This window comes from Hyperolius riggenbachi, chromosome 3 (genome assembly GCF_040937935.1).
Source record: "Hyperolius riggenbachi isolate aHypRig1 chromosome 3, aHypRig1.pri, whole genome shotgun sequence".
In the NCBI taxonomy this organism is placed as follows: Eukaryota; Metazoa; Chordata; class Amphibia; order Anura; family Hyperoliidae; genus Hyperolius; species Hyperolius riggenbachi.
This window is the reverse complement of record NC_090648.1, coordinates 184284687-184297837: the sequence shown is the minus strand read 5'-3', so window position 1 is coordinate 184297837 and position 13151 is coordinate 184284687. Positions and strand designations below refer to the sequence as shown.

The 13151-nt window shown below is 41.6% G+C and overlaps 1 protein-coding gene across 2 annotated transcripts in view; it reads right to left on the bottom strand.

The window, feature by feature from the left end:
* FBN1 (fibrillin 1) overlaps positions 1-13151 on the bottom strand; it is a 291197-nt gene that overhangs the window by 192885 nt on the left and 85161 nt on the right. For both annotated transcript variants that reach the window (XM_068275426.1, XM_068275425.1), the window contains 2 exons: positions 11002-11097; positions 8913-9008 (listed from right to left, as the gene is read on the bottom strand). In XM_068275426.1, coding sequence (XP_068131527.1) covers positions 8913-9008; positions 11002-11097 — 192 coding nt within the window. The remainder of the gene's footprint in view (positions 1-8912; positions 9009-11001; positions 11098-13151) is intronic.

The following is a 13151-nucleotide window of genomic DNA, read 5'->3' as shown; positions in this document are numbered from 1 at the left end:
GATAAACGGGTAATTTCTCTTTAAGATATTTAAAAAAATCAGTATATTTATTTGTATTTAAGCAGATCACTATTATCCCACTTTTCATCAGCGGATGAATAATAAGTCTGTAATAGTCTTTTCTGTACTTGAGCCAGGTTCTGCAATGAGTTCGGATGAGGCAGCAGCTTTAGACAGTGAAGATAGAAAAGGATGGCCGTTTTCATTGATCAATATTTAGTGGCTCCCTACCAGTAAAAAACACCACCCATTTTTTTACGTTTTGGATGAGACAATTTCCATTGGTAGTATCAACGGAGCACACCCATCCTGCACACATATCTACCAGGATATATAAACTACACTTAATAGCTGTATGTACCTAATATGAATGATATGAATATAATATGAGGTGACTCATGACCTCAAATTAGTTCAACAAGATTTGTCAAATGTATGTTTTTGCATCCCGGCCTTTGTTGAACTACAGATTTAATAGAGCAGCTGAGGATTTTACAATCTTTTGGAAGATGTGAAAAAAGGATGTGAACTCCAGCACACCCTACAAAGCATAAATGTCTTACCAAAAGAATATGCGCTCTGTACATTAGGTCAGTAATTACTCACTCTTCTTGGATATCTACCAAGTAGCCCCACCTTACAAAACACAACTCTCTACTTTCAAAGTGTAACCAGGAGTAGCAGAAAGGTCTTGATATATACCGGTGGCTTATGTCTTAACCCCCGCAAGGAATTGCCAACAAAAGCTTGGATCTCGTGTCTCACCACTTTCAGAGGTTAAACAAGAAAAAAATGTTTGCAGAAAGGACATTACTAACTCATAGCTAATGTAAATAGTAACTTGCTCTGGAGTTTTTAATTGGTTCTCATCTTTAAACAAGCCAGTGAGTTAATGACAAGTTGAATAAACACTGAGATACTAACGCCTCTCCGATTTACACTTCCCTGTTGGTGTAATTAAACCTTTCAACAACTTTCAAGGCTGTAATGTTGTAGCCGTAAAACATGACCTCTAGGAAGAGACTGACAGAGAGCTAAGAGTCTGCCCACCGCTGCAACCATCAGGCACTTATTCAGAAAGCACATTACTGAATGGTATTGGAGTGTGCATTACTTTTCATAAGGATGGTGAGTTGCTACATAAGATAACTTGATATGCTGGGTAATGCTGTGGGCTTAGAGTACTGAATACTGCTGAGCTCTCTGTACTCTCCTCTGGCCAGAAGCAACCTCAATCTTTTTTCCCATATTATTTGTGGGGTAGAAATGTCATCAGGTGTAAAGTTGAATATATTTAGCATTAAAGAGGAACTCTACTGAAAATAATGTAGCTAATAATATTGCTTATTTTTTACAATATTCCTTAATAACTCAGTCAGCACTTGCCTGTTATTGTTAAATCTTTCCTCCTCTCAATTTACATTTTGACATTTATCACAAGTGGTGTAAATGTTTGTTTACTGACAGTTCTGAAGCCAGTAAAAAATATACATGGAGTAGATTATGGAATACTGGAGTACCGCTGGTCACACTAATAGCGTAACTCACAGCCCACTGCTGATAGTACTGGTAATATTACCACGCACTGTCTCTGCACGGAAATATTACCGCTAGTTAGAGCATCAGGCCCCATGTCACTACAGATCCTCTTTAAAGCCCAAAAATGACTATGTGGAGTTTGGGGACTATTTATGGCAGTGATGGCTAACCTTGGCACTCCAGCTGTGGTGGAACTACAAGTCCCATGAGGTATTGCAATACTCTGACAGCACTAAGCATAACTTGAGGAGGCAGAGGCATGATGGGATTTGTAGTTTGGCTACAGCTGGAGTGCCAAGATTAGCCATCACTGATTTATGGTATGCACATACGCAGTAACCCATAGCAACAACATCTACCTTTCACTACCACAAATAAGAATAGTAAGTGTCTTTCACATATTTATTACTGAATTAAAACTTAAATAAAAATACTGGAACTAGGCCTAATTCTTAAATAAAAATACTGGAACTAGGCCTAATTTTTTGGCTATAAATATGATAATTAAATAAATAAATACACCAAATTACTTTGAGATTCAGTATCATTCTCTTAATAATCAGATCATATTGTATTTCTTCTTTTGATACACACTTTTTTTGCTATCCAAAAATGTGTGTTTGCTGTTTTGATTATGAAGCATGAATTCTGTATAAATGTGTATTTGTTTATACTGGGATTACTATATTTCATTGAAAACAAGACTCTGCAGTGGCCCTGGGAATTGGGAGAGTAAAAATGGATGAAATAGCCCCTCTGGTCTTTTTGGGCTGTACGGAGGGAGCACAAGTTGCAGCTCTGTACACAATATGAAGCCAGCAGGCCACATCTGTCCCCGGGATCGCCGGCCAGGAATGATCACTGTCCAATAAAGTATTGCATCCAAACAATGATGTAGGACAGATTAAATAATTACAATAGTCCAGATGCTTCATGGAGATGGGTGGCAGCAGAGAATGCAGCGCAATGTTTCCAGATTCCTGGAAGTGCGCACATAGCTACTGTAACACTATGTAAATCATCTCATAGGCCCCGTAGTGATAGTAACCATTTGTTACATGTACGTAAATACACTCTCCGGACGTAAATGTCATCATTCAGCTGTAGCAACAATGCACAAATATTTACAGTGGATTCCTACGGAAGAGCGTGAGGGCAGATGTCTTACCATGCTGATCATCACTCCACAACATTCTTCTCTGCATCCTATGGGGATGCTGATGTGTAGTCTTTCCAACAGTAACAAACCACTGAGCTCAGCAGGGAGGTAACTGGATGTGATGAACCCCATATCATCACAGGACTCTCTCTGCCAAATCTACTTTCATCTTCCAAATAACCACACTAATAAGGCTTGTTCCATTCTAATAGAATACTGAATACAAGTAACTTGTCAATACCTCTGTTATTGATTACTGCATATACAGTTCTGAAATGTAACTGTAGTGTTGGTTTTACCTACACAACTTAAAGAGAAACCGTGACCAAGAATGGAACTTCATCCCAATCAGAACACGTCCCCAAACTGTCGCCTGAGGGAACAAATCCCGATTCCTCCGAGCAACAGTAATTGTGTGTATGAACAGAGCTGTCCAACTACATGACTGTTATCAGAATTATCCCCACCGTGTAGAAGTCCAACTAGTCATATGTGAACGTCAGATGGTTCAGTGGAGGCGCATTTTAGTCCGTCTCTCATAAAGTGATGGCTTTCCGACAACTTATAAATAAGGCCCCTCAAACTTAAAATGAATCTCAGTATTTTTATTTTATTTTTAAAAGCTAGGTTTTTCCTTAACACTTGCATTAAAATGGAGCAGGTGGGGGCAAGCAGAGAAAACAGCTGTGATCTATTTCCTTATAAGAGGAATGGTATTTTGTATTCCAATAGATAACAGTGAGTCGTATTATTTACATAGTATTCCAAATTGTTACCCCCTAGCAGCGTAATGGATAAGCTCAGGGCACGCTTGCAGCAAGCCTCAGAGCTCGTCTTCTGTGTATGCCCTAATCTATGTGACATTAACAGCCCATTCCAAGCCTCTGTTTGCACAAGATACAAACATTGCTGCTTTAGAACTGAGACTTTCCTATCATGGCATATTTTACTCCATATGGTAAGAAGCATGTGGTTGATTTTTCTGTTTCTCTCTTATCATAAATCTCTATAGGCTTGGCACTCTGCCTAGAGAACCTCCCTTCCTAAGGGAAGAATCACTGGTGTACGGCAGACACATGAACCTCATGCATTCAGGCTATAAATCTGCAGCAAAGAAATGACTTAAGTGGGCTGCTGCTTGTGGATCTCCTCCTCCCACACAATAAAAAAGATTACATGTATGTGCTGTACAATGTGTTTAAAGCCTAGGATTATGCTTTGTCTATTGCTTTCCTCAGAAGGCATCTCTCCGAGAGATTAGTGGGCTACTATCAATGTAAATAGGAAGCTTTACTAACATCCTACATTAATAAGAGAGCCAGACCACAATGTCAGCACTGCGAAATGTATGAAACAGAGAAGCCAGGCAATACAAATTCAGTGGTGAAGTCGACCTCCGCCCACACCTTCTTATTTAGTAGGGAGTAGAGGAACCTTCTGCCAGGCTTTTTATTGCCATGTGTTTCCACCAACGTGATTTGTCATCACTTCCTGTACCTGTGACACCTGGAAGAGGAGATCTACACAGCATTAATGCAGAAAGCTATAAAAGAGATTCTAACCCTTCCTCACTCATCCAAAACTAAAATGAAAGGATACACGGGTGGAGTTGAGTAGCTATCTGCATGATTAATTCTGGCACCTTTTCACCCACTTAATAAAAAACCTGAATTGTATAAGCCCCTGAAATGAAACGTGCCAGCGGTGCCAAATATTACACATCAGAATGTTCCTGAGACATCTCTTCTCATTGGTCACCCATGCAGAAATCATCGCCTCTGTGCGGCTGCGGCAGCCATCTTGTTTGTGAGGTAGTGAGCAGAGTGTTCTGTGAATGTCCAACACACCCTGGATTGTTCACACGTGTCTTCCTCTCTGCCTGCTAATACCACAGTTAGTAACTCACTAAAGCCTTTCTTTACAAGCTAAGAGTGGATAATTTATGGAGTAATCCACTCATTGCCACATTTGCGTCGTAAATAAAATCCTTTGGCAGAACTTAGTGTTTTTTAAAAAGGTGATGGCAGTATTTTGTTTCCTAGAGACTCCGTACAGTGAAAACCAACATGACAGCACACTTTGTCCACAACAAAACAGGAGGAAACTGATGTAATGTTTAAGCACAGAGCTGGTTGAAACAGTCAAGTAGCACTGTACAATCCAAGTCTCAACACATGTACTGACATATTTCTACTCAAATCAGCTGAAGTTGTACAAAGTTACAGATTGTCCAGGAAGCTCATGGTGATCCAGAACTCCTAGAAGTGTGTAAGGGGCTAAAATGGACCAAAAAGCCTTCTTACTAAAACGCTATGCAAAACAGAAAGGTGCCTACTTAAAGGGACACTTAAGTCAAACAAAAAAAAATGAGTTTTACTCACCTAGGGCTTCCAGTAGCCCCCTTCAGCTGTCCGGTACCTTCGCCGTCTCCCTCCGATCCTCCTGGCCCCGCCGGCAGCCACTTCCTGTTTCGGTGACAGGAGCTGACAGGCTGGAGACACGAGTGATTCTTTGCGTTCCCAGACACATTAGCACCCTCTATGCTGCTATATGGTATATGATATATACTATAGCAGCATAGATGGCGCTATTGTGGCCAGGAATGCGAAGAATCACTCGCGTCCCCAGCCTGTCAGCTCCTGTCACCGAAACAGGAAGTGGCTGCCGGCGGGGCCATGAGGATCGGAGGGAGACGGCGAGGGCACCGGACAGCTGCAGGGGGCTATTGGAAGCCCCAGGTGAGTAAAACTCATTTTTTTTGTTTGACTTAAGTGTCCCTTTAAAACAGAAGTTTTTGGCTATTATTCAGGTTGGAGTGAGCATAATGGGCCTGATTCACAAAGCGGTGATAACTCAGTTATCACGCCTAAAAGACTTTAGGCGTGATAAGCTTTGCACCACTGAGTTAGCACCGCTTTGTGCTCTTTATCGCGCGCAAAGTCCCACGCGCAAAGTTTTACGCGCAATTCCGCGTGCAGCGCCCATAGGATTTAATGGGCGCATCGCGCGCACTGCACCGTGCGCTGCGCGATTGCGCGCGCAAAACTTTGCGCGAGTTTCATTTTATCACGCCTAAACTGAGTTTAGGCGTGATAAAGGGCTTTTCACAGGCGTGCAAACACTTTGCGCCGCTTTGTGAATCAGGCCCATTATGTCTCCCACAATGCATCACTACTTAATACGCAAAGTGTCCCTTTGTTGTCTGTGACAAAAAACGTAACACACCTCCAGAAGCATTGGAAAGGTGTGTTTAGCTTTAATAGATGTAAATTACAATTACGGTATACTTATGGGACTCTGAGGTAGCCAGCTGATTTGCCTGCAGTCCTTTGAGTTTATAAGTTTTCCTTTAAAGTGTACCTGACACGAAAAAAAAAGTTATACATGCCTGGGGCTTCCTCCAGCCCCCTTCAGGCTGGTTGCTCCCTCGCCGTTCTCCCGGGTCACCACAAACCTTTGCTAGCCGGCCTGGTAATTCCTCCAGTTGGAGGGAGTCGCTACATGGGTAGTCTGGCTGTGCGCTCACTCCACATCGCACTCCCATTGCTGGGAGCATTCTACAACTGCACAGCCGCAGAGCACTACCATCACTGGGAGTGCATTCGAGGCTGGGCCGCATATGCAGTACGCCTGGCTGAAGGACTTAATGTGCCGGCTAGCAGAGGATGGGCTAGTGGAGGATCAATTCTGGTCGTGAGGGGGGGAGGAAACAGCCTGAAGAGGGCTGGAGGAAGCCAGAGGTATATATACATTTTTTTTTAATCCCCCATCTCAAGTTTCCTTTAAATTCCAGCACTTACTTTAATCTTGAGGGGGAATGAAGCACAATCACTTCAGAGAGATAAAATGTATCTCATTTCAAGAATTACTACTTCTCAATAGCTCCCCGGTCACTTCCTATTTTACAATAGCATTTATGTAACAAATATAAATTCTGGGTGTTTACCTTGGTGAGGAAGGGACATTTTTTATCTAGGAACACAGAATGCAGAGAGAAAATGGGATCCTTTGTTGTTAAAGGACAAATGAAGTGAGAGGTGTATGGAGGCCATTTATATTTCCTTTTAAGCAATACCAGTTGCCTGGCAGCCCTGTTGATCTATTTTGGCTGCAATAGTGTCTGAATCCCACACCTGAAACAAGCATGCAGCTAATCTTGTCAAATCTGACAATAATGTCAGAAACACCTGATCTGCTGCATGCTTGTTCAGGGTCTGTGGCTAAAAGTATTAGAGGCAGAGGATCAACAGGCTAGCCAGGCAACTGGTATCGCTTATAAGAAAATAAATATGGCAGCCTCCATATACATCTCACTTCATTTGTCCTTTAACAACAAAGGAACCCATTTTCTATCTGTTGTTCTTTAAGAATTTGTATATTTTTTTTAAGTTTATTAAACAAATTAGCAGTTTTATCAGCAGTTTTTTAAGTATGAATTCAAGTCCCATTTAAACACATTTTAGCCAAGTGTGTGAGAATCCTCTGATGGGGTAACCATTCCAAGAACTCCAGTCATATACTTTTTCTGAGGCATGAAGCATTCATTCAGCTTCACTGCTATGGACATGACTGTGTATAGAGCATAACTGTGATCACAGGCTTTTCAGACAGGCATCTAATATGAGCTAACATTTATTCTCAACACATAAACACCAGCAAAAAGTGGGCTAGTACCTTAGCTGATGGGCGGAGTCAACAAGTCCCATCTTTGCCCCAACTGAAGATACTGAATGTTGAGAGAGACCCAGCAAGCACATAGAAGAAAGAAGGAGGGAAGGATGAAGATAGCTGCAAGCAAGACTGAAAGATCAAGTATAGAAAAAGAGAAAACACAGGAAAAGATTAAAGAATATCTCTGGTCATAGAAACAGGACAGTGAATTATTACAAAAAAGGGAAAAGATTTCTTGTGGGAAAGGGGGTATCGGCTACTAATTGGGAGGAAGCTCAATCCTGGGTTAAAGTTGCTCTTTAAAGAGAGCCCGAGGTGAGCTCAAAACATTGAAAAAAAAGCCTGATCTGTGGGACCGAGCAGATCAGGTAGCTGCAAAAAACGCTTCTCCTGTGGGCCGCACTGGCCCATTTTTACTTTTGTTACCTATGGGTCCCGACGCTGAGGTGAGAGATTCATTCTCTCATCCAGCGTGCAGGGAGGTGGGGGAGTGGCAAGGGGTATGGCCAGGGAGAGAGAGGGCGTGGTCAGGGAGAAATCCTGCAAGAACGCCCCTGGCAGGCGTTTTGAACAGGGAATCCCTCTCCCTGTGTTTATCTCCAATTTTGTAGTAATAGTTGTTGCACAATGGTTCTGTTAGCACTTGAAAAAGACCCTACAGGTTGAAACGTTGTGCTTGTGGTACTTGTAATAATTTGGCCAATTGGCCCAAATCCAGGTCAAAACACAGTCTTTCCTTTTCTTTTGCAATCATCCTGAGTGCCAAGCAATCAACTGCCAGAAAACATAGACTACAGTGGAGAAATGTTGGAGTCAGACATTTTTGTTTGCCAGTTTCAGAGATTGCCATTTTAAAAAGTAGCATTAAATGGCTGCAGTGCAAATTGATGGGCCATTTACCACTACATTTTCTAGAAAGAAATAGGTATTACGGCTGGTGATCCATTACTTTATTCAGGTTAATGGAGTAGCAGATTTGGAAAGGGCAGTCTGATTTTTTAAAAAATCAACCATGGAAGAGATCTGTTAGCTGATCACCATTTCTTTATAACTCGACCCCTAATAAATTGCATCCATACTGCGCATGCACAAGCCCAAACTCACGTGTGCACAGTACAGATCCACTCGTCTTCAGAAGTACTCGGGGACATGAGTACTTTCAAAGATTGCCTGAGGAGGGCCAAAGGGGTATTCCACCAACTGGTCAAAGAACTGCATGGAGCAAGGGCCGAGAAGGCTCTGTAGGACCCAGAGCCTTTCTTCTCCATAGGTTAGTATGTCGCTCATTTTTTTTTTCAGCTTCAGTATTGATTTGTATGAAATCCTTTAGTGACAGCACTTAAAAGTTCTATGCTTTTGGTATGCTGATGATACCACAGCAAATTGTAATGGTAGAATATTTGCTGTGTTCATGCTGCACTTAATATGGCTGATTTGTGACTGACATTTTTGCCTTTTGATTATATTAAATTGTTTAAAAAAAAAGTTCTATGCTTTGTAACACAATGCCAGTGATGTAGAATACAGAAATACAATGACTTACCTCTTTCGCACTGTGGTCCTGTGAAGCCGTATGTGCAGGCACATCGATTAGGAGCCACACATCTTCCACCATTTAAACATCCATGTTCACACACAGCTGCAAGTTAAACAAACAAAAACCGTAAGAACAACTAGTACATCTTGATGCTCAATAATGATACATCTGAATAAACATAACTTTTTATCTATGTCGTTGTGGTTCAAATATCTATCATTGATTCCTTTCACCAGCAGTCACAGAATGATCATAAAACACATTCAGCAATGTGCAATGAAATGAAGCTGTGCTCACTTTAAACAGCCAAAATGCTCTCTTTTATATTCCTGCATATGATGAGATGTCTGAAGTATGGATAGTTGGTTTTTACTGCCTCATTTCATCTAGTACATCCATTCCCATGGTTGTCCTCTACGTGACTTCCACTGTTGGTTTTATTAAGAAAGGCAGCAGAAAGAACAATGGTCGTACACAGTTTGATGTAACCAGGAACAGATTTAACCTTTCATCACCATAGACTCTTGATAATGGATGTTTTATGACTGCTAGTTGTAAGTCAGAGACTCGGAATGTTTCCCGCCTTGAATGTCTTTGTGCATCTACTTCTACTGCTATAAGGCTTAGATTTCGTTTAGGCTACTCTTCATGGCTTTTGTAAATGTTTGTTTTCTACCAGCAGATAAGGGCGGATTTGTGATGGCTGAAGAACGCTGGAAAATATAAGTGATCCAGCAAAACTGGACTGAATTTTTAAAAATTGTCTGTTTGTAAGTGGTGAATGTTTGTATCCCTATCCTGGATCACAGCAGACCGTAACAAGGAATGCTGGAAGATCTATGAATTAAGCTCTGCATCAAAGCAGAAAAGGATCATTTGTAATAATTTCAAATGGAAATCTAGTACAGGTCCCACAAAATCAGTGGCATTCGCTCTTGCAAACAACCAAGCTGGATCCGGGCACTGCAGTGGAGCTTAGACTCACCTGTCCACCGTCGCACCCGGCCCCCATGGAGAGAAGAAACAGGAGTTTGTTTGAGGACAGGACAGGTGAGTGTACGCTCCATTACCTACACTGGGTGTTACTCATCCCCAAATCGAACACTGCTACCGCCTCGCTCCCATCTTGCCACCGATCGAGTGATATATTTTATCTGGTGCAATCAACTCAAGTCAAACGGTTTCAGCCAGGCATCATTTTATTTCTAGCAGATTTGACCAAATGACAGAATCAGATAGATATCGATGTAAAAATAGACCATTGCATGGCCACCTTTAGCCTCATTCATAAAGAATATTTGTTTCTTTCACAACAGTGAAAAGTGTGTATGGCTGCTTTAGTGTCACACACACACACACACACACACACACACACACACACACACACACACACACACACACACACACACACACACACACACACACACACACACCATCATTGTTATTATTCTCATTAGGAAACACATTCTTTAGAAATGATCATCTGTAAAACCTTTGAATATTCTTCAGACTCCAGCTTCAGTCAACAATCTGATTTATGCCAGAAAGTCAGCAAGACAACTAGAGAAACAGATTGCTTGACTGAAGGATCCAAAGATAATAGGGTCAACTTGTAGAATAACAGACTGCAGGACACTCCCAGTGACAATTTCTTTACTTTGTTAGCCAGGAAATTAATTTAAACAAAATCGTCTACATTTTTCTGGGACTGCTGATTATAAGGAGAAAAGGGAGTTGGGGGATACAGTATTTTAATTAATGCAGGGCAGAAATCTTCTTTACCAATTAAAGTCAAATGTGGAGAGGTAGCTTCAGGCTAGCTGGACCAACATTCACTTTGTTCATTAAAGTCTGGAAAGCCACATTCAGTGGGTTTCCCTATGTGATGTTACTAGTTTTGTGTATTTTTCAGAATCTCTGTATACTTAACCTTCGTACATATGAAACATTCCACCATATCAATGTATTGTTATTTCCCTTAAATTACAGTAATTCTTTAACCAGGTTTTTTCATGGATATGTTCTGTCCCACCTCTCAGTAGTTCATAGAGACTCTAGTAATAGCCACATCACTGAAAAACCATGCAGTACTTACGTTGTCCACAGTGCGTTCCAGTGTATCCCTTTTGACAATTACATTGTTCATCGCTGCAGGTGCCACCATTCATACATCTGATGTTACACTGCTGAACTGAAAAAAGACAAAAACATATTTCTATTACAAAATGGTCCTCAGTGACATAGATAATGCAGAGCAGCCACACAGGGGACATCTAAAGAAGCACACCAGCCAAGGCATCTAAAGATGCACCTGTTTAGCTCTCTGAATGGCACCTACTAACTGTTTGCTCACTCACAAAATTTGGGATTTCCTAGCATGACAATGAATTGATTTCTTAAACCACTGTTTCTCAAACCTATCTTTATTAAATAAAAGCTATTTGTATCTTCTCTTCCGAGCCAAGATTATTTACCAATATTTAGTTTGTGTCTGTAATGTCCCAGCCCTCAGATGTCCTGAAGAACCCATCAAGCATGCGCTAGGTTCCTTGATACTGAAGGGGTGTGTCTGTTACAACCAATAATCTCCCCCTCCCATTCTGCTGATCGCAGGGGGCAATGTGACAGCAGGGATGACACAGAAAAAAGGTTGTGGCACTGTGGAATAGGGGGGGGGGGGGGGGTTCATTTCTGTAGCATGGGGGGAGGGGGGGTTCATTGCTGTAGCATGGAGGGGAGGGGGGAGTTGTAGGAAGAGGCACGGCTGTCCTGCTACTTTTCTCTACCAATCTTTCAATTGGAAGGAGAGGTAATGCAGAGGGAAATGAGTGGCATCAGGACATCAATTTGCCCATGCTGGTGGCAGTCCATTCAGGAGGGAAGGAGGGTTACATGTCCCCTGAACTGAAGCATCCTGCTGGTAAATACAGGGGTTGTACAAAAAAAAAAAAAAAAAGAAAAAGAAAAGGAAAAGCACTTTCTGCAGGAGGACAATAGTAATCATAGTTACCAAGTTCTTATTGTGCTGGTGCTAAGACTACATTGGCTGTGCAAGCTGGCCATACATTTATTAATTGCCACACTGGAAACTATTGAAGATTGATTAAACTGCATTGTTGCACTGTCCGATGCAGTGCAATACTATAGTCCCACCATTACTCGACCCAGGTTTTTCCTTCTGTCCGACTGATACTTTTGATTAGTTTGTAGTCAAAGTTATTGAAATGTAATCAACAGGAGATTCTGGGGGGATTTATTTACAGCAGATTCTATCAACGTTATTGAAGCTGCCAGGATTCAAATGGGATCAATGTGTGTATGAGCACCCTAATGCTGGGGATACACAGTACGTTTCTGTACCGTGTATCGAGCAGCTGATCCGGCCAGCTGATAATATTCATTACATTTAAATACAGTATGGTGCTGCCATAAAGCCCAATGTAAAATTCCGCCTTAGCGGCTCTGGATGCTTGTCTTGGGCGCTGGCACTCAGCTATGTGCTATTCGACTATGTGCTCCACTGCTATATAACTGAACACTGGCTATTGATTAGAACACAGCTGAGTTCTACTATCAATTATAGCAACAGATGATGCTCAGCTATACAATAGTGCCAGTGCCCACATAAAGCAAAGTACAAGAAATATGATGGAACGTGAGTACTGGCTAGGGTTGCTGGTTTAAGTTAGGTAGTCTTTCAGTAGTTAAACAATAGTCATGTCTGCTAAGTACAAGAGGATGACACTTGTGAAAAACAACAGATTATTAATAGTGGTTGAGATCGATATAATTCCTATTTGTGTGAGTATCACACATTTTCAATAGAACACACAGTCAAAGGTATAGATGCACAAAGTTGATATGTCCACTTAGAAAATAGGGAAATTAGAGAAGTGGTTGTTGTAAATATAAGTGCATGGAAGACTTCAAAATAATTCAGCTTTACCACCTCAGCAGTGCCATATGCTATTGCTAATTGTGCTTTTCCTGAGGTCAGGACCCATCAAGGTCCTCCACACCACACTCTCTTGTCAATGTATTTATGGAGCTTGCTGGATAGCGTACTGGTTAAGGCCTTTGTTGCCTTTGATGTAGGCTTTGATCCTTTAACCAGGGTTTGAATCCCTTCTCAAGCCAGTACGTAAAACAGTACCAGCGCAGGAGCGAGCGGCTGCCGTTCACAGCAATAGATGTATATCTACACCCCTGGGCAGGAACTGAAGTCCTGTGGGGAATAGATATACC